The sequence below is a fragment of the Crassostrea angulata genome, chromosome 7 (assembly GCF_025612915.1).
Source record: "Crassostrea angulata isolate pt1a10 chromosome 7, ASM2561291v2, whole genome shotgun sequence".
Classification (NCBI taxonomy): domain Eukaryota; kingdom Metazoa; phylum Mollusca; class Bivalvia; order Ostreida; family Ostreidae; genus Magallana; species Magallana angulata.
This window is the reverse complement of record NC_069117.1, coordinates 41,158,327-41,179,926: the sequence shown is the minus strand read 5'-3', so window position 1 is coordinate 41,179,926 and position 21,600 is coordinate 41,158,327. Positions and strand designations below refer to the sequence as shown.

Genomic DNA, 21,600 nt, shown 5'->3' with positions numbered 1-21,600 from the left:
AAAAGTTTAAGTACTAGATGTATGTATTTCACTCAACCGTTGTATCATATCTTCCGCTTGGTTTAAATTGTGTGGATAGCTCTATATTGCTCTATATCCTCTGGGTATACTTATGATATACAGTAAATTTATGTCAGCCTGTCCGTCCATTGATCACAGTTGAGTCAGCTCCGAATAAAATAAATTCTTACTCGACACAAGTGTAGCTTTAAATCTGAAAAGTAGAATTATCTTAGGAAGTTTTGTCAAAATTTTATAAATCCTTCTTCTTAGCTCCATCCTCTAAAGGAAGTTTGCAAGCAATGAGAGATAACACAGATGTATCATTAGAATAAAGAGAGAAGGGATTTGGACCTTCATTTGTTGGAGTATACTATCTAACGTTCGTTTTCACAATGTCTAATATGATGTTAAACGAAAGTTATCAAACTTGGATCTTTGCACATTTAATGAACTTTGTACCTGATAAATTAAGCACGAAGGTATCGTTTCATTACTTTTTGCGTAAATCTTATCACCCTTGAAAATTTTAATGGAGATATTGGCTGCTTTGAAGAAGAAATAAAAATGACAGCGTCAAAGAAGATCACGAATAATGAAGGAGCGGTATTTGGAATTTCTCGCAACAATTTATAAATATATTATGCATACTTTTTTATGTTGGTTTGACTGGTCCACGTAAACAGTTTGAGTAAAATATGCTGCCATTGTGGATTTTCATTATTGTTAAAAAAGTTAAAAGGTATATAGAAAATTTGAAAATCGAATTGAAGAAGTAATAAAAACTCAAGTTTTCACTAAAGGAACAAAAGTAGAAGCAACATGTCAGATGCCAATTATTCATAGAATTGCTAACAAATGGTATGCAAACGAAAAGTGTCTTCGTAGGCCCACATTCGCAAGTTAAAAGCATTAGAAAATAGTCTTGTGTATAACATCTAGATATCCATCACTATGGTCACCTATTTCACAACCCTTTATTAAGTTTTCATTATGGATAGGATCAAGATATTGAGATGATACGCTGCAGTTACTGTTCCTGCTGCCGTCAGTCACAGGTAAAACAGTATCTTGAAGCGGAATATCGTTTGAATCCAAAACCTCTACATAGCTATGTCTTTGGTTTGAAGTTGGCTTTAAGTATGATTTATTGCTGTTACTAGATCCAGAACTTGTTGAGAAAGCTACGTGAGTCTCAACAATGTCTTTATTTTGCAGAAGTATACATGTATTTATTTTTTCGCATGACTCTGCTGTGAGTGGATTTGCTGCTTGCAATTCGAAATCTTTACCATTTTGATTAACTTTCACATTGTCTTGATCATTGGCTACATTCAAAGAAGAGGTAGTATCTATAACATCTACGTAGCTGCGTCGTTTGCTTGACTTTGGTTTTAGGTATGATGTAGAGCTGTTATTAGAATCAGAACTGGTTGATGATACGACAGTTGAGTCAGCTATCTCTTGATATTGTGTTTGGGATTTTATCTGATCGTATGGCTCAAAAGTAAGAACTTGCTCTGCTGTTTGTAGTTCGAAATATTTGCTATGTTGACTATGTTCAATAGGATTATCGTATCGTCTAATAGTCATCAAAGCCTCGTTAATATCTTGATATGTTTCTTCCTCTTTTACCGAGCTACTTTTGGTCCGTTTCAAAGAAAGCTGTTGTGAATATTTTCGTCGTTTCAAACAAAGTTTTACACAAAATTGAATTATAAGAATGCCGAGAAACAGAGCAATTACACCTCCAATTGCCATTAGGTAAATGTTAGTATCAGTCGGTTTGCTTGACGTTGTGGTTGTAGCAATGTTTGGACGTTTTGAGCTCGTAGTTACAACATCATTAGTACTTTCGGTTGTGATGAAGGATGTTGTAACGTAATTTTCAGACATACTTTCTGAAGGTTTGGACGTTGTAGATACAGTCGAATGGCTTTTGAAGATAGTTGAAACATGGAGAGGACTTAAATGTGTCGAGTTTTTGGGAACAGATATTGAACGTTCTTTAAAATCTAAAAAGAAATGTTGCAAATATTTGTAAGCATTATCCATTTTAAGTCATTTAGAAAAAAAAAATCATAAACATGCAAAATGCTTTTACCAGTTAAACATCCTTTTTCATGATTGCAAAATTTTAGATCACAGTCGCATTTGTTCACACATAGTTTACCATAGAAGCCCGCACCACACTGTTGAACACAATCACCTCCAAAATAGCCAGCAAGACAATCTGTTTTCAGGAGAGTTAATTGATGATTATATTTCGGTGAGTAAGAGAGTTGTCATGTTTAAAGAAAAAAATTGTGAATTAATGTTTTGTTAGTACAATATGTACATTTATTTATCAATCTAATTTCTATATAAATATGAAAAATGTACTTACGAACACATGTTGATCCATTGTGGTAATAATTATAACAGCATGTGGTACCACTTCTTTAAATAATAGAGCAAGTGATTATAAATGACAATAATATTTATGGTCAATAGAAATGTATGAGAAAAAAACCCCAAAACAAACAACGTACTGTACCCATCCTTCAATTTCCTCACACATGTTATCTCAACATTAAAATTAGGAATCAATTTTGCTGTACATAAACAAGGAACAATTAAGATATACAAGACGCATGCGTTATTGTATTATCATATCCGACATATTTGTTTGACAAAAATACTATTTTGATTCGATGCTTCAGAAAACGAGTCTAAATTTTGATTTTGTATGCTTTTTAAAACCTTTTTTTCTGGTACAATCAAATAAAATAATAATAGTTTGTTTATAATTGTTTAGGTATTGTAATTTTTAATGTGATGTGAAAAGAAAAAAAATATTTCATGTCAGATAAAATGAGAAAGTCATCCTTTTTTATTTGTTAAGAAATGTATCAGAATAGAATCCTTTACATTTTAACCAGACATACGGAAGGATATCCTTTCTTAAGTATATATTCTTTGATTCAAAATTACTCCATTCATATAAATAATAAAACACTTCGTTTGGAAAAGTTTTTTTTTTAAAAACATGTTATAATTGACATAATATTCAATGTTATCTCTTTTTCATCTAATAAATTTCAAATTTATAGTGCAAGTGGCCACAGCGGATAATATTTCACAATTTATATTAAAAGGTTCAAGTACTAGCTGTGTGTATGACTCTCAACAATTGTTTTTATATCTTCCGGTTAGTTCAAAACGTGTGAATAGCTATGTATCCGCTTGGTATAAACAGAGGATTTATGTCCGTCTGTTAATCACATTAAGTCTGACGGCGCCAACTATAAGAATCATAACCGGCCCAATTGTAGCCTTAAATCTAAAGTGAGTCATGAGCTCTGAGCATGATAGCAAAACAATTGTTTTACGACCAATGTGTGTTCAAGTCATGTAGTAAATTCTATCAATTTTTGTGTAAAGTTTATAAAACTTTCATCTTCATTCTCTGAAGAGTGTTTGCAAGCAAATAAAGATAGCAAAGAATTATCACCAGGTTAGGGGGAGATTGGATTTGGACCTCCATCTGTTGAAGTAAATTCTTTTACAATCGTTTTCACACCATTAATGGAAACATTATGATATCATGCGAAAGTTATCAAACTTTAACCTATGCACATTTTCATGAATTTTGAATGTATCGAATGATCTTATGAGAGCATAAAGGACGAAGGTTATGTTCTATTGATTTTTGGGTCAACCTTTTTGCCTTTGAAATTATTGATGTGATTATCGACTATTTTGAAGAAGAAATCAAAATGACAGCGTCAAAGAAGATCACGGTAATATTGGGACGAATGTTTTCAAACAATATCTAAATATACAATGCAAACATTTTTATGTTAGTTTGACTTATCCGAGTGAACTGTTTGAGTAAAATATGCTTTATTTGCGGATTTTTGTTGTTGATAAAATAGTTAAGAGAAAAAATTAAAGCTGAACACAGCTTGTAAATAGGCAGCGTCACCCAGGAACAGTCCATGAAACGTTCTACTTTCCCACTTGAGTGGTGAGTGAACGGTAAGCACACTCTGAGCGTACGGTGAGCGCACACTGAAAGAAATTTGGTGAACGTTAATGAACGATGAACGATGAGCGAACGCAGAGCGTAAATGGAGCGCAAAGTGGACAGTGAACGCACGGTCAACGATATGTGAACGCTTTGTGAACTCAATATGAACTATTTATTAGGAGTGCCTCGGTGGTATCCTTACATTGTATTTTGTCGGTAATCAGGAAAAAATACCGTAAATCTGGAAATTTTTACCGTAGATAAATTTTTAGCTAATTTGCGCGTGCTCTGCATTCGCAAAATTTTTTTTCCTAAAAATTAATCAACAACAAATATAAAAGTAATAAAAATTTTGCCGAAGGCTTGTCTCTTCTCCTTACTATATGAACAGGTGTCTGTAAGTAGTGGTCATTTGAAAAAACCTGTTTATATAACCAGGTAATTACCCCCAAACCAGCGTGTGGAGAAGGACTTCACTCAAAATCGGTATCTTCTGTTGACTGGTAGCCTCATGTCTATCTTAGTGTACATGTATACTGATGACACTGCATGCATGCGTGATTTATTCATAGATATGATATGTACCGGCGTTACGCAGAATGTAGCGTTATTTTTTTTTACCCCATTCACAGTGTACCGGCGGGACACCAACATTCACGGAACACGAAAATTTGTGCAGTATTTTGAATTTCTCGCTGAATGCCGCCATTTTCTTCTCATTCTCGCTCGCAACATCACCTGTGTTTGACACGTGACCCTCCGATACTTGTGTGGTGTACACAAACCGTCGTATGTGAAGGTGTGAACTGCTAATTGGGATAATTATCTCGCTATAAATCCGTATCAAGATACCCCTTTAGGTAGTTTTGTTGCATTTGCTGCTGTTATTGTATATATCGGTAATTTGAACAAGATAAAATTGCAGACATCAACTCTCACATGATACTATATGAAGTTGGTAAACATATACGATTCGTGAGAAAATTAGAGGCGGCGGTAATATACGAGGTGCGAAGGTTAGCTAACATTGTGCATGTCAGTATGTTGACATTTAATATTTGAGTGCTTTTTATTTTTAGCGCCGATGACGATTCGCAAAAATTTAAAACGTAAAAATTAATCTATGGCTTTATTACTCGAATTTGCAAAAATAAATCGACGTAAAAATTTCCAGATTTACGATAGTTACATGTAATGAACTAAATGTACAGTGCTGCTATCGTGAAAGTTGGCAAAACATTCCTCCTTTCCTATCCAATATCCAACAAATAATATACATGTATAATTATCATATTCTCTCTTTTCAATACCATGTATGTTTAAGAATACCTGTTAAATAAAACCAACTTTAAGATAATAGTAATATTTCAACGAATAATCGAGTACTGTAATTTAATTAAAATGTCTTATAAATACATAAAACCGAAAATCTTTAGAACGAGGTAACTTAAATACCTGTGCATTGGAAAAATTTAATCGTACGCAGAGCGTACACAATAACGTAAATCAACAAATTAGCGATTATATTTTTGTTTTCATTAGATATATGTATCATAACAAAAAAGCGAGAGATTATGAACTTTTATTTATTGCTTAAACAAACATTTACATCCACCCCCCCCCCCCCAATCATATAATATTTAAATGAGTTTAACGGTAATCGGCTGATTCGTTCGGCAAAATATGTAAACACGATTCGGAAAATTACAACTACTTTATATATCATCATTTTAAAAGCATTGCATTTATTAATTGTTTGTTTGTATTTATTTTTAATCTTTAAATTTACACGCATACATTGTTAGCTTAGATTTATTAAATTGATCTGTTCAGTTTATTGCAATTGCCGAGCTTGAAAGTTTGATAACTTTCGCATGATATTTATAATTTTGTCTATTTGTAATTTATATGTGTCGAATCGTTTGTTGATTGAATTCCTCTGAAGTCTCTAAATGAATCAATAAATATTATTTGTTATTGGTTTTGTTACTCGAATGATTTGATTTTAATTATCAAACTCGCATATTATACAATAATCGTTATCAAGCAAACTTAGAATTTAAACAGAAATGTTAAAAAATGTACAGAGGTTTATTTTTAATTTGCTAAAACGTTTTCAAAATCTTAACTCCTTTATTCATGGTAAAAGCCTAAGTCGCATCACAATTATTCATGTCTCAACGTCGGAGCGAATCATAAGGGGCAAAGAAACGCGGTGCCCTTATAGGTTAACTTTGTTTGGTTTACAATTTTTCTTATCATTTTCGAAATGAAATATGGCTTAACTGACTAGTGAGGAAACTATTACAAGCTCTGAAGATCTATGGCCTGTACAAGTTATTTTCCTGTACAACTAAACATCTAGAAATAAATTATATTTATTTAGCACTTCTAAAGTTGATGACAATGGTTAAAAATCTAGAAATAAATTATATTTATTTTGCACTTCTCAAGTTGATGACAATGTGAATAACAAAGGCAACAAAAAACCAATATTTTAATGGTGTTCCAAAAATATTAAATGAAGTATTACTGGTCTATTGTATATTATGAAAACAAATAAATACTTTAACTCTTAGGTGCTAGAAGGCACCAATTTGATCAACTGCTGGCTAATTTGATAACTAAAAGACAACAGTAACCTTGTAAATGCCAGGCATTTGATTACACAAAGTAACGAATTGATGTAAAAAAAAAGTTGAACGTTAAGACAATAAATTCACCTATAAAGGAACATGTATACTCAAACTATGCACTTGAATTTTGAGAAGAGTATATACATATGTACATGCAGGACGATTGCTTGCAAAAAAGAAATGGGAATCTAGAGGACCAAAAGGGTAACGATGCATAATCTAGTCATTTTAATCTAGATTATTACTTGCCTTGGGATTTACCTTTTTATTAAAGTTGTTTTGCAATGCATTTTAATTTATCGCATATACAGATCTTTAAAATTTAATGTAATGCTGTGTATTAACCTCTAATGATAAAACGCCGCTTAATGATACAAATATCACTTAGCGTTGCAATTGCAACCCATAATGCTACAAGTGTAAATTCTTGCATTAATAGTTGACAACATCAACCGTGAATGATAAATCGCCGCTTAATGATATAATATCATTAAGCGTCGCAAATGCACGACAGACCTAACGCTTGATGAAACAATGCAAAGGCTACATGGTCAACCCCTAATGATAGTAACATTTATATCATTAAGCGTTGCATTTACACTCTTGGTGATATAATAATTTATTACATACTTACTAATAAATACAAAGTTTTTGCATATGCGATACAGCTAACTTTATAACACCAGTACCAGCCTCCAGGGCTGACGCGGATTCTGCAGGGCTGATACGGATCCGTATCGCACCCCTTGCGGAACCACTCTGGTTTTTACTCTATCAGAAATGTATTATAGTTACTCTTTGCAGAAGACCTCTGATTTTTACCGCTTCGGTGTTTGTGTACATTAGCAGACGGAAAAACTAAAATGGATCTCAATGAAAGAACATTCGAATCGCTTGGAAATAGACTTTGTGAATTGGAAAACATATGTGGACTCAACGACACTGTAAGTGAAAAACTGATTATGTTACACTGGATTTGTTAGATTCGAGTCTAGACCTAAGTGTACAGTCTGTAGATGAAAACTTCGAACTTGTAACGTTACCACCTGCTGGTATGCCCGATGTTGAAAGGGAAATCGTGACAGACACACAAGAAGATTCTACATTTGAGTTTGTAAGGGGCCTTCAAAATACCAATACGCGTAGAAAAATTGAACCTGACTTGGGGGAATTTAATGATTACCTAACGAAGAACGATGAACACAGAACCCCGATATGTATATCCAGATCATAAACCCGGTTTATGACCTGGATATACATTTGGCAAGATTCTTCATAAATGCAAAGAAAGCAAGCGGCGAGGATTATGAACCCGACACGTTAAAGTCTATCTAAGGGAGTGTGAACCGTAATTTGGATGAGAAGAAGTTAAACATTAACATCATTACGGATAAGGAGTTCAAACATTCTCGCGATGTACTTTTGTCAAAACAAAAGTTGCTTAGACAGCTGGGAAAGGGAAATCGTGAAAAACGAGCAGACCCCCTAACGCCAGAGGAAATCGATCTTCTTTATGAAAAGAATCTTCTTGGAACTGGTAATTTATGATTTAGTGCTGACCCACTTAAACTTATATTTTTTATGATAATTTGTCAACTAGAAAAAAATACAAACTCATCAAAAACTCACAATGTCATTTTCTTTAATAGGCCAACAACTAAAATTGTTTTCAGGAGACCCCAAGTCACTGATAAATGTTTAGTATATTAACAACACAATGCATTTTGGAATGAGAAGCAGAGTTGAACATGTCAGTCTCAGATGGGGTGATGTGCAGCAAAAGGTCCCCTCGACTGGAAAGGAATATTAAGAATATATAGAGAGATTAACAAAGACAAGAACTGGAGTCACAAGTGAGAGTCGGAGTTTTGCACCAAAGATGTTTGAAAATAGATATACATATTGACAGATTTATGAAACCTTTATTTGTTAACCTGAGATTTATTCCTGAAACCTGAATAGTTTGAATGCTGCATAGATTAGTATATGGCTCTCTATACATAAACTACATATATGCTTTTGTCATTCAAGATAACCCGCGATGCCCTATTTTAGCGTATAAGGAGTTCGCCAGCAGAAGACCAGCAAAGATGAACAACCCCGAGTCGCCATTTTACTTAGGAGTTTCAAGGCACCCAGAAAAAGCTTGGTATGTCAACCAACCTATGGGAAATAATACGATTGGTAACATTGTGAAAGTCATAAGTGAGGCAGGGGGAATCCAAGGAAGAAAAGTTAACCACAGTGCAAGAAAGACAGCAATTACTTCCCTGGTACATGCTGGTGTCCCCCAACCATAATTCAACAGCTGTCCGGCCATAAGAATGTTAACTCTATTAATAATTACAGCACTGCCTCCAATGAACAGCTGAGGCACATGTCTTCTATTTTTACAAACTATTCATCTAGTTGCTCGGAACCACCAGTCACAGAATTCGACAGTTCCCCTTCATCCTTTGATAAATGTAGCTCAGCTCTGCCATCCACCAGTTTGGAGCCTTCATCAAACACTGACGATATTATTCATCAATTACTGACTGAAATAAGTTCTTATGAAAATCAACCCATAATGAAAGAGCATGTCTTTGGCAATTTTAGGGGGGCCAATATTTCTGGCAATGTTATATTTAACTTCTCTTTTAAACAACCAAAATCCCCTAAGAGATGTTGAGTCATCTACAGTGATTCAGAGTCAGATTAAGAAAAAGGAACTAGATCTGTGATATCTTGTAAATATGTTCAAATATTAAAAGTGAAGTTGTGTTATAGCTTTAACTGTGATATTTTCTTTGTTATTAAATTTTGTTATTGTCAAAAAATATGAAAGATTATTGGTGTTCAAATTATCTTTTAAGTTTACCAGTAATGTGTTAAATTTTGTCTTTATACATGTATCATATTGTTAAAAATGAAATTTGAATCATTTATGTTCATAAGAAAAAGGAACTGGGTCTGTTATATCTTGTAAATATGTTCAAATATTAAAAGTGAAGTTGTTTTATAGCTATAAATGTGATATTTTCTTTGTTATTAAATTTTGTTGTTGTTAAACAATATGAAAGATTATCTGTGTTCAAATTATCTTTTAAGTTGTTGTTTGTTATAATTGTGTTAAATTATGTCTTTATACATGTATCATATTGTTAAAAATGAAATATCATTTTTGTTCATATTTTCTGTTTAAGTTGTTGTTATTAAACAAACTAGATAGTTAATCTAAAATGTTTTTATTTTCTGTTTGTTATTAGTAAGTATGTAATAAATATAATAATACATACCCTTTTCCATATCACACCTTGTATCAGCCCTCGACCAATATCAGCCCTCGGGTCTTTGGCCCTCGGGCTGATACAGGGTGTGATATGGAAAAGGGTATGTAATATTCTCTATATATCTTAATCTATAACAGTGGTCTGCAATGAACGAACAACTTATTGTGAATGTCTTTAATGTTCTTAGTGGCTATAATACAATTTAGGTAAACGTCAAATACATCTATTAAACTTAACCAAAATCGCATTTTTATATCATTTATAGACCCCCCTCCCCCACTTAACAATAATGCATTAAGATGGTACTGTATATGACTATATGCACGTATGCATCATTGGACTGTAACTAAAATCTTCAGCAAAGAGAAATTTAAACACAATTTTCTTTTAAAACAATTACAATAGTGTATGCATGTCATTAGCATGCGTATGCTTATAAGTATAATTGAAATACTAATAATGTAAAAAATTTGCACACTAACTCATTAAAACAATAATTTAAATGATAGAACATCTTTAAGGATTACGTTTACTCAGGGTTTGAGATTTAAAAAAAATATTTTTACAAAGTTCAATATCTGAGGTCCAAAGTTATTATAAAAACACAAAATAACAACGTTATTAACAAATATCGATATTGATATCCATGATTTGTTTATTTGAGGAAGATATGCTCCGCCAAAGGTAGATTAAAATTGAAACAGAGGAAATTCGGGCTAATTTTTTCATTTTCTTATTTTCTCTTAAAAACTTTCTGTTGTTGTGTAATTGCAAAAGTTAAGTTTTTATGTGTTTTTTCATATCATTTTACATATTTTATGGTTGGATTTACTCGTCTATAAATTTATCACTGGCTGGCACGCGATTGGAAAAATCTTTAAAATACATAAAATCAATTCAAGATAAAATATCTCGAAATTTTGATCATTGACCTTATATAACGTTAATGAAAACATAATACAAACAATAAAGACAGTTTTACTCAATTAATGGTTTGGAGCTCCTATTAGTCAGTTTTTTGTAAAACTCGATCAAAAATGGGTACAATTTTGGAAATTGATAGAGGAAATTCGGACTAAATTAAACTTAAAATATGAGCTTAAAACGATTCATTAAAATATACAATTAGTAAAGCTATTCGTATTTTATCATTTCCCAACCTACAAATTGTTTTATTATTTTTAATAATTAAAAAAATAAGAAAACTTTGAAAATGGTGGATAATTTTGACAAATTTTGACAATTTTTTCAAAAAACATTAAGAGGTCACTAGCAGAAAAAGTAGGTCATTGACCTAGTTATTTGAAAGTTAAAAATAGCACCACAATAGTGGGGCTACAATAAACAATAAGTAGTTTTTCGTTCCTATTAGTGCATTTTTTTTCGCCCCTGAGTAAACGTAATCCTTAAGTAGAAATAAGTCAAAGCAGGGTTTTTTTTAATGCAAAACAAGACCTTTGTTAGTCAATGCTTACTAGTGATACCCTTGCTCGAATGTAAATTTACAAAATTAACGCAGTCGACAATAAACTATGAGTTGACACCCAATTTGTTATAGAATGTATCCAACCTTATGGATTGCCGCGACGAACAAAGTGTTAAATAGCGCTTTTAAGCATCTGTGATTAATAGTTGCTGAGATATCTTTGGCAAACATTGTCCCAAAATTTAGAAGAAAACTGAGGAGAGCGGTAAACCAACAGGAGGTTGACGTCTGATTGGTCCAAAAATAACTACCACGTTATGGCATACATGTACCTAAACAGAGAGTGTGTTAAAATTTCAAGCATTTGTGATTTAAAAATGCTTACCAAATTGTGACAGACAGACGGACGGACGGACAGACAGACAGGAAGACAGCAGACAGACAAACAGAAACAAGGATAAAACAATATACCTCCCTCTCTTTTTGAGCGGAGGTATAATTGCTTTGTAATGAGTCTTTCATTGTTCAGCATAAAGGTAACGTTAACAATATGGGTAAGGTGGATTACGTCATAATTATAGATTTACAGAAACAAATATGATTCCTTATATGAACCTATAGAATAAGGTAAACGTTCAACTCTGTATGATTTTTTTCATGACGTTACAATCATAACCGCACGCTCTTATCGCTTGACAGTTGCATATTGAAAACATTAAAACAGCGTTATATTTATGATTCTAAACAACTTGCCGTTCTCAAATGTAAAAATAAGTAATAAACAGCAATGTCTAAAAGTTCACAGGGAAACGAAATTAATTGGAACATTATCAAATATTCAGAGAAGCCCTTCGGGCTTTACAGGATTTGATCACGTGACCAACCAAGTTCAAGTGTCTGAGTGAACCTTTTGAATTTTTTTTTTCTTAATAAACGTGGAAACTTAAAAAAAATAGTAACGCCTTGTTATAAATATAGAACCAATTTCTCGTACTCTGCTAATTAGGGACCTATTCATTATAAGTAAATTGTTAATAAATTTGGTTTTATAATGGTGATACTGTTTGAAAGCATCTGTCGAAAAATCATTTGATATTAATTACATATAGAGTAAATTTAATCACTACCGAAGAAAGTATCAAAAAATTAATAAAATTTACGAAGAAAAAAAATTACAGGCATTATTCATTTAAGAATATTCTCGAATCTAACATCTAGATACGTGTATGCATTACAACTCTCAACTTTTTAACTCGCAATTTCTTTTATCTTAGATGAAAGCTACATTTTTAGGCAATACACTGCTGTCCCTGTTGCTTTCGTCGTCGATCACATGCACACTCGTGTCTTGAAATGGAATATATATGTGTCAGTTGTTTGACGCCGACTTTATGTATGATCTATTACTGTAACTAGATCCAGAACTTCTTGACTACGCAAGTTTTTCAACAATGTCTATTTTGCAAAAAGGTATTTATTCTTTCATATTGCATTGTTGTGAGTGGATTTTGTGCTTGTAATTCGTATTCTTTACCAAGTTGTTGTTCATTAAAATAGACTGTTCATATCATAGGTTTCATTCATGGCAGATAAAGATTCTTTAACATCCACGTAGCTGCGCTGTTTGCTTGACTCTGGTTTTGAGTATGAAGTAGAGCTGATATTTGAATCAGAACCTATGAATAGTAATACAGTTGAATTTGCTTTCTTTTGATTTTGTACATGGGAATTTATCTTTTCATATACCTCAACAGTGAGAACTGTTTTTGATTCGAATTTTTTCGCAGGTTGATGATGTTCACTCGGGCTAAAGTATAGCCTATTGTTCATCGAAGACTCATTAGTATCTAGAGATGTTTCTTGCTGTACTACCGAGGTACGCTGGGTTTGTTTCAGAGACAACTGTTGTGAATATTTATGTCGTTTCCAATATAGTTTTATACAAAACTGAATTACAAGTATACCCAGAAGCAGAGCAATTACTCCTCCGATTGCTATTAGGTAAATGTTAGTATCAAGTGGTTTGTTGTTGTTTGTAGCAATATATGGTCGTTTTGAACTTGTAGTAATAACATCATTAGTACTTTCAGTTGTGATAAAGGATGGTGTAACGTAACTTTCAGATATACTTTCTGAAGATTTAGACGTTGAATATACAGTCGAATGGGTTTTGGAGATAGTTGAAACATGGAGAGGACTTAAATGTGCCGAGTTTTTGGGAAGAGATTTTGAACTTTCTTTAAAATCTAAAATGAAATGTTGCAAATATTGGTAAGCATTATTCATTTTAAGTCAGTCAGAAAAAAATCATAAACATGCAAAATGCATTTACCAGTTAAAGATCCTGTTATATGATTGCAAATGTCTTTATCACAGTTGCATCTGTCTACACATAGTTTACCATAGAAGCCTGGATCGCAGTGCTTAAGACAATCACCACCATAATAGCCAGCAAGACAATCTGTTTTAAGGAGAGTAAATTTATGATTATTTTTAATTCAATTAAATAATTGTCATGTGTGTAAAATATTAGTGAATTAATGTTTTGTCAATACAATATGTACATGTTCAGTATCGATCAGACCCAACCTAACGCCAGAGTAAACCCAAACTAAACTTCGGGTTTTTTAGTTTACTCTGGGTCAGCGTTTTTAAAAAAAAATGGGTTCACTCGGGGTTTACTTTTCGTATACTTGCGAAGTGCTTTTGGGAAGTCAACTGTACGCAATGAACATGAAACAGACCGGTTTCTTATCTTATCATCTTCCTGCCCCTTGAATATGCTGAGTACACATGTTTTGTCTGTTTTCAGGGGTATGCATGCAGGTGTCACTACAGTTTTAAATTTTACTATATATTCTTACCAAAATTGCGCAACATTAGATACAGATTAAAAATTCAAAACGATCCTCTGGAAAAAATCACCTTGACATCTATCAAGGTGTGGGACACTGTTTACCTCGAAGTTACACATGTGCTTGAAAATCAAACCCGAGACTTTTTTATTCCCCTCCGGAAATAACACGCATCAAAAATTCATTCAAATGACCTCGCATTATTACAAAACTGGGATAATTAGACCTCATACACGTTGATTTTCATCTCATAAAAAATTAGCTCCTGTCGCGTGCGGAAATATCCAAAATTCAAAGGGGAATTCGGGAATAAGTTTGCCTCAGCCATGCTTTGACGTGAACTTTCAGTGAAATACTGTTACAGTCATTTCACGCATATCTTTTACAATTTAATGCTATGCTATGGTATGCGATTTTAATGATATGCTATGAGATTTGTATGGTATGCTATGAGATTTGTATGCTCTGCCATAAGAAATTTAAATGAAGGGCTTAATGATATGGTATGCTATGCTATGCTATGGTATGCTATGAGATTTGAACAAAAACGCCTCCATACACAGAAGAGTTCCACACATTTCGAAGTAAAATAATAAGAAGATAAAGTGTACCACAAATCTATCATGTAAACATTTATTTTTTCAATAAAAACATTTAAAACCGAGTAAAAATAATGTTGTATGCTATGCTATGGTATGCTATGGTATGATATGACGAATGCGATTCTATGAGATTGTATGCTATGGTATGAAATTCCAATGCTATGATATGAGATTTCAATGTTATGCTATGAGATTTCAATGCTATGCTATGCTATGGTGTATGTTGTAAAAGATATGCTTGAAATGACTGTATGACATCTTTACTTCTGATCAAGGTCCACTCTAGCAAACATGGAGTAAACATGGATTAAGCCACAGGTTGCTTGGGGTTTACTTTCTGTTAGGTTGGGTCTGATCGGTACTGTATCCGTCTATTCAGTTTCTAGATAAAGATTGAAAATATACTTACGAACACACGTTGACCCATTGTGGTAATAATTAAAACAACATGAGGTACCAATTCTTTAAAAGATAGAGCAAGTCATTACAAATGACAATGTTTTTAATGGTTTCAAAATGTATCAGTTAAATAAAAGAAACAACATACTGTACCCATCCTTCAATTTCCTTACACATGTTATCCGAACATTAAATTTCGCTGTATGTACATAAGTAAATATTCAGATTTAGAGGACGCATGCGTTGTTTTAATTAGCATACCCGGCATGTGTGTTTGAAAAAAAATATTATTTTGATCAATGATCCAGGAAACAATTGTGATTTTGAATGTAATGTAAAACACTTTTCGTTACATGATAAGGAAATAAATTCGTTTTAAGATAAAAATGTAAATGGATTAATTTGAAAACAATGAAATCTATTTTTTGTCAAATGAAATGAAAAAAAGTTATTTTTTGTCAGAAATGTATAAGAATATAATTTTTTTTAGCTTAATTATGTTGTATTATAAACTACTTAATATTAAAATTATTCTCTTTTCCAAAAAAGACAATTTTTCATTTTTTAAATAATCGGCCACGGCGGAGGATATTAATTCATGAAACAAATATATATTAATCTTAAAACGTTTAAATTACAAATGTATATCTTTAGTTTGAAATGTGTGAATATCTTTATATCTTCTGGGTATATAAAAAAATATATACAGAGATGATTTTGTCCGCCTGATTGATCGTTCAACATATGTAAATCTGCTCCGAATAAATTCTACTTGGCAAAATTGTAGCGTTAAATCTAAAATGTCGCATAAGTCTGACCACGCTACAAGTGATTTATGACCAATGTGGTGTATTCTAGTAGGTTTTTTTTTATCCAACCTTCATATTCATCCTCTAAGGAGAGTTTGCCAGCATGGAGAGTTATTAAGAGGAAAAGGAGAGAAAAGCTTAAATTTCGACCTCTTCTTGTTTACGGATACTTTCATTGTCTTATAACAACAAATGAAAACAAATCATTGTTGAAGGATATCTGTCACACTTTGATATATGCACGTTTTCATGAGTTCATCATTATAATCATGCATTATCGTTAAATAGGGCAAACTGTTACTGATTCCTGAAATTTAATAAAAGAAGGAAAATTTGAAGTTGGTTTTCAATTTCAAACGTAAACTTAGACGTTAACTCAGATGTAGGGCGCTTTTATGTTTTAACCAGTTTTAATATTTTAATTTAGGTAAATTAGTAACGTCGTACTTAAACGTACATCTACATCAGCTCTTTAGGTAGGTTCAATTTGGTTGTTCCTTTGTTTACAATAAGAAGGGAAAGGATTTAAAGCCAGATGAGTTTTGCGGCAAGCTAGAGCTGATAAAGACATACAGGTCACGTAGAAACATTTTCTTGGATCTAGTCTAAATGGTGGACACTCGAATCGAATTGGTTGAAACTCCGAAGGACCAGACGTTGAAATGAAGTAAATTTGTATGTGCAAACCATTCACCACGGATACCATGAGAGCTCTGTACTCCAGGCCTGGGGATCATAGAAAATTTCTGACTTATATCCTAAATCTGACTTAAATTTTATTAAAAGTTTCAGTCAGTCATAAGATAATTCATACTGTTTATCATAAAATGATAAAGGACTGGAGTTTGCACTTGGCAACGTTAAACAAGACACTTTTAAATAGTATTTCAATTTTATCGATGTTTTCACGCACAACACATTAAGCCAGTGTGCAGTTTTGATTTAAGTCTAAATTGCTTTATATGATCCTGGGACCAGCTTGTTAAAGCGCGAATATGCAATGCTTAGGTACATGTACCTATTTGTAAAAATGTTTTTTGGGAATATTTAAAATACCTATTTAAACTAAGGACTGAAACCAAATAAAACAAAGTTGGTTTAGGAAGAAACACTGAATAGGTACAAATGGAAATGTCTTAGAACAGATATCAGAGAAAACGTGACAAAAACCCAGAATTATAAGTTTAATGTATGTAACATATCATTTAAAAAATATTTAAAAGAGTAAATCTAGTCTGTTTTTAAGTATAAAAAAACATTAAAAATGTACCGTTTTGTAAAAGGAAACAAAATTTTAAAAAACCCACATTCTTTTATTTACTAAAATGCAACAAAAACATGCATAGAAATAATTATATTTAAAATATGAAACGTGCGTTTGACTGACTAAGGTGCTTTGCTACGCGCACATGTTTTTTTTTTTTATAAGAAGTAGTTTTAGAGCATCAACAAACTGTTTTATTATAATTATACGAAACACATATTAAAAAAAATTAAAAAACAAATGACAAATTTCGTTCATCCGGGTTATCGCTCTTTTTTCATGGCTTATAAGATATAATTAAAATTATAGAATTATCGCCTTATATGATAATGTTAATGCTCTCTATATCGTTTTATAAACTGATATTTAATGTTTACAATAAAACTCTTCATTTTGTAACATTTGATGTTCACTTTTTCATCTCTAAATAAGATGTCCATCTTATTATGTCAATACCTTTTTCAAGTATAAAAAAATTATAAATGCGTTTTAAACATGTTAAAGATTTTACTCGATGTAATAAACATGTATTATGAAAAAGGGTAACAAAGAATTAAATCTAACCCACGTTTCTTTCCAACCTCATGAAAACAAATGTTTTGTTTATTTTCAATTTGTTTAATTCTCAATAGTAGAATATGCGCATATCTATGAAATTACAAACATCTTTTCATTTTATTTGATTAGAATCGAAAGTTAGAATGATTTTATAATGTTATTCATTAATCGACTATAATCTCTATCCCTCGGCTGTATGACTCTCAGTGGTTATAAATTTTTTTTACAGGGCTTGTACTAAACAATGCTTTTTAAACTATACTTCGGTCGACACGTATATAAATATATACGAGGTACATTTTAATAATGCATGATTAGCTGTTTCAATAAGAATTTAAATATGTTTGAATTAAAAGCAATAATGATACCTGCCTTTAGAAATTTAAACGGTAATGAACATGTAAGAATAAATATTCTAACTATTACTTGGCTTTTATATACGCTCTGTTGTATTAGTATCATACATGTAAAAACTCATGTGAATATCATTTGATATTTCCAGTCATGGCATAGAGTGAGACAATTTTCCCGCAAATGTTAAATTCTCCGTATTACTAATTAGCGGAAAAAGTTCATGATACATAATAAGTGTGAAACATTGTGTAAGAGTGGTAGTCGATATTCCTCATAGATATTTTGGCTGAAAAGGCGTGTGAACAAATACATGTAGTATATTTTATGAGAACTAAAGCAGTTGCAATGGTTATTTTGGTTATCAATGCATGAACATGTATATTGGAGAGACACAAGCACGTAGAACGGGAAAAGAGAGTGATTAAGTATACCTGAATGTCAATGGCACTGATGTAATTTCAGTTGCATAATAATTGATAGCTCTTTTTGGAATTGGCATTTTTATTACATTATTATCAATGATTTATCTACACAATTTTATAATCAATTTCATAATGCAAATGTAATATCATGTCGACCATTTATTTTAAAGATTTTATTCAAACCTAATTATATTAATCTTTCATTAAATGTCATATTGGTCACTTCTATTCATTCTATATAAATTTAGTTTTTTTTTTAAATATAGAATCATTCTTCCTTTTGGCATCTCACGCATGTTTGCCCCACACATTAGAGTGCATGTACATGGCTGATTGTACTTGTATGAGGATTTTCCTTGTCGTTAGTTTAGGGCTCTGTCATGACAAACTTGAATTTGTTATTGTTAAAAGTGTGGGAATATTTTGTCCACTATTACATGTACATATATGAGGGATTCAAAACTGATTTCAAGACCTAATATTTTATCTCCGCTGCCATCACTGAACATTCAGCAATAAGGAAATTGCCAAAATATTTGTTACATTCAAAACACATTTCCTGTTTTTTAGGTTGTGAGTGTTGTGCTTATACAGTTATTAAAATCAAAATAAATTTCCTGGAACTTAATTCCTGGTGACTTGCATTCATTTTTGTCTATGTAGAGCTGGATTAAATAATTTCCTGAAATTATTTAAAATTACCAGCCAGTGCCATCATATTAATAGTAATGATTTTTAAAATGCAATTATTAGGGGAGAGTTTATCTTTATTCTTTCCTGTTTTTTTTTACATTAAAACGAGGACCCCCTTTGAAAAAATCAGTTCTGTGTCCTCAAAGTTTATTGCTCAATATATTGAGCAACTCAATATAAAGTCAATTTTAACAATCGTCAACTAAAATGATACATTATTTTGAGTATTGTTTTAAAAAAAGTTAACATAATCTTGGAAATCAATTTTTATATACATAATATATTCGTATACTGGGAAGTTAATTACAAAAGCTAGATTTATCTTTCTTTTAACATTCTAATTTTTATTCATTAGCATATTTATGAACAATCTAAAAACAATAAATCTTATACACACACGTTAGGGTTAGGGCTCGGGTTAGGGTTAGTGTACATTTCTTTCTGCTACATGTTTAATATCAAACAGTATAACGGTAAAAGTTTAAATGTTAGTTACTGATCTGCAAGTCATGAGTTGAAACCAACTGGTGCGTTTACAATGTTACCTAAAAATTTTAAGACTTTACAAAATGCAAATTATTATCAAATACTAGTATTGAGCAAATTTAAAATTCTTAAACAATGATAACAAACTTTCACCGTCATTAATAAATCAAAGTGTTATCATGATCAAATACTGAACGATGCTGTCTAAATATTGGAAACGTATTACATTTGGCTGTGTGTTCTATTTAGCGTTTTTGGCGGAATGCGGCTTCTGTTTGATCAAGTACATCGCTAAATGCCATGCATATATGTATAAGAAAAGTTACATTCAAGAATAGGCTAATTCAAATCCACGTCAACTTGTTCAAAAACTATTTTCCGCCATATACTGTACACGCCAAATATAATACGTTTACAGTACATTAAAATGAATCAATCGACCTCTTATACATACATGTAGGACAACGCTCAATTTACTTTCACAAAACTGAATCGAATTCAAATATGACAAAACCGTAAAATAGACACCAGTTATTTTATAGTAGATGTTTATCAAAATTACAAACATTTTAACTGCGTGCAGAATTTCTATCAGAAACAATTTAAAACTGCTTAGGACATACCTGATACTGATATCTGATACTTTTAAAATTTCAATCGTGAATGTTGTTCAATTAGGAACTTTTCTCTGTTACTTGCAAAATATCTTATAGTTACTTTTAGGTAGGATAATATATTAAGTAAATAACTTTCGTGTACATTTTGTTTGTTCTTTCTAGGCGTGAATAGGCTTTAAATACGACCCATTGCTGCTTGACGTACTATTGCTATTTCTCTCAGTCCCTGTACTGCTTTCATTGGAAGAATCTTCCGATCTGCAAGAGAGTGTTAAATCTTTTGGAATCACAGGATGATCACAATGGACCTTCACAAGTGGTATGTTCTCTTCTTTTTTGACCTCTTCAGAAGGCCTATTTGATTGCATACGATCATAATTTTCATCAATATCACAGTACACAGTTTCTGCAGTGGCCACATACTGTTGGCTCCTAGTGGAATGTTGCCTTTCCTGGTCTTGATTTCTTCTACGCTGTCCTCTTACTTGTATAATGATAATAACAATTAGGAAGAGAACTATTACTCCTCCTACGATCAGGATAAGGTTGGTTGAGTTAAGACCAGTGAATAAGACGGATTGAGAAGGGTTAGAGGATGTCTCCGATAATCCAGTAATGTGATCGGTAGTTCTGAAGATGTGGTTTATGTTGGTTGTCTGTGTTGCTGGTTCTGTTGATTCTATAGAAAACTGTCATGTTATTTGACTCTGTAACTTTTGTATTTAAAAAAAAACATTTCCAAGCATGATGAAATTAATGCATAAACAATATATGTCCCCTTTAAGCATCCCAGTTTATTTCCGGAATGTTGTTCTACTTGCTTCTTGTCGAGAAAATAATGGAAAAAATGTTGGTAAATTCATATTCATTGCAATATTGCATATGTGGTAGTAAATAGATGTTAATTAGTTAAGTTTTACCCAGAATTTAATCAAATAAAAGATTATTGGTTTAAATACTTAATATAACTAAATTAATTAACTTAACCAAGTTGATCAATCATTGCAAAACTAAAACATGTAATGTATTCCGCAGGATAAACATCTATAAAATTATCATTTATTGAATACTAAACGGCAGACCAAGTTAGAAGTTATTAATTTTGAAATTAGAGACTGTGAGAAATTCATGGAAAACAAAAACGTGAAATAAATAAAAGGCGATACAATAATATAATTATACAAATGTTCGATAA

The 21,600-nt window shown here is 31.9% G+C and overlaps 2 protein-coding genes, 1 long non-coding RNA gene and 1 pseudogene across 3 annotated transcripts in view; 1 reads left to right on the top strand and 3 right to left on the bottom strand.

The window, feature by feature from the left end:
• Nucleotides 1–196: 196 nt before the first annotated feature.
• On the bottom strand, nt 197–2,600 carry LOC128156332 (uncharacterized). Its single transcript, XM_052818430.1, has 4 exons — nt 2,532–2,600; nt 2,387–2,439; nt 2,105–2,233; nt 197–2,015 (listed from the first exon to the last, which is right to left on the bottom strand). Exons 1-4 carry the CDS (start codon nt 2,558–2,560, stop codon nt 913–915), a joined length of 1,314 nt encoding a protein of 437 aa, XP_052674390.1. The 5' UTR covers nt 2,561–2,600; the 3' UTR covers nt 197–912.
• Nucleotides 2,601–12,529: 9,929 nt separating this feature from the next.
• Nucleotides 12,530–15,230, bottom strand: LOC128191342 (multiple epidermal growth factor-like domains protein 10; annotated as a pseudogene).
• Nucleotides 15,231–19,435: 4,205 nt separating this feature from the next.
• The window catches only part of LOC128156206 (uncharacterized), a 9,277-nt gene continuing 7,112 nt past the window's right edge, over nt 19,436–21,600 (top strand). The window contains exon 1 of the long non-coding RNA XR_008239689.1: nt 19,436–20,724. This is a non-coding gene — a long non-coding RNA (uncharacterized LOC128156206). The remainder of the gene's footprint in view (nt 20,725–21,600) is intronic.
• Nucleotides 20,718–21,600, bottom strand: part of LOC128156205 (uncharacterized) — a 2,701-nt gene continuing 1,818 nt past the window's right edge. Inside the window, exon 4 of the mRNA XM_052818254.1 lies at nt 20,718–21,084. Coding sequence (XP_052674214.1) covers nt 21,049–21,084 — 36 coding nt within the window. The 3' untranslated portion in view covers nt 20,718–21,048. The remainder of the gene's footprint in view (nt 21,085–21,600) is intronic.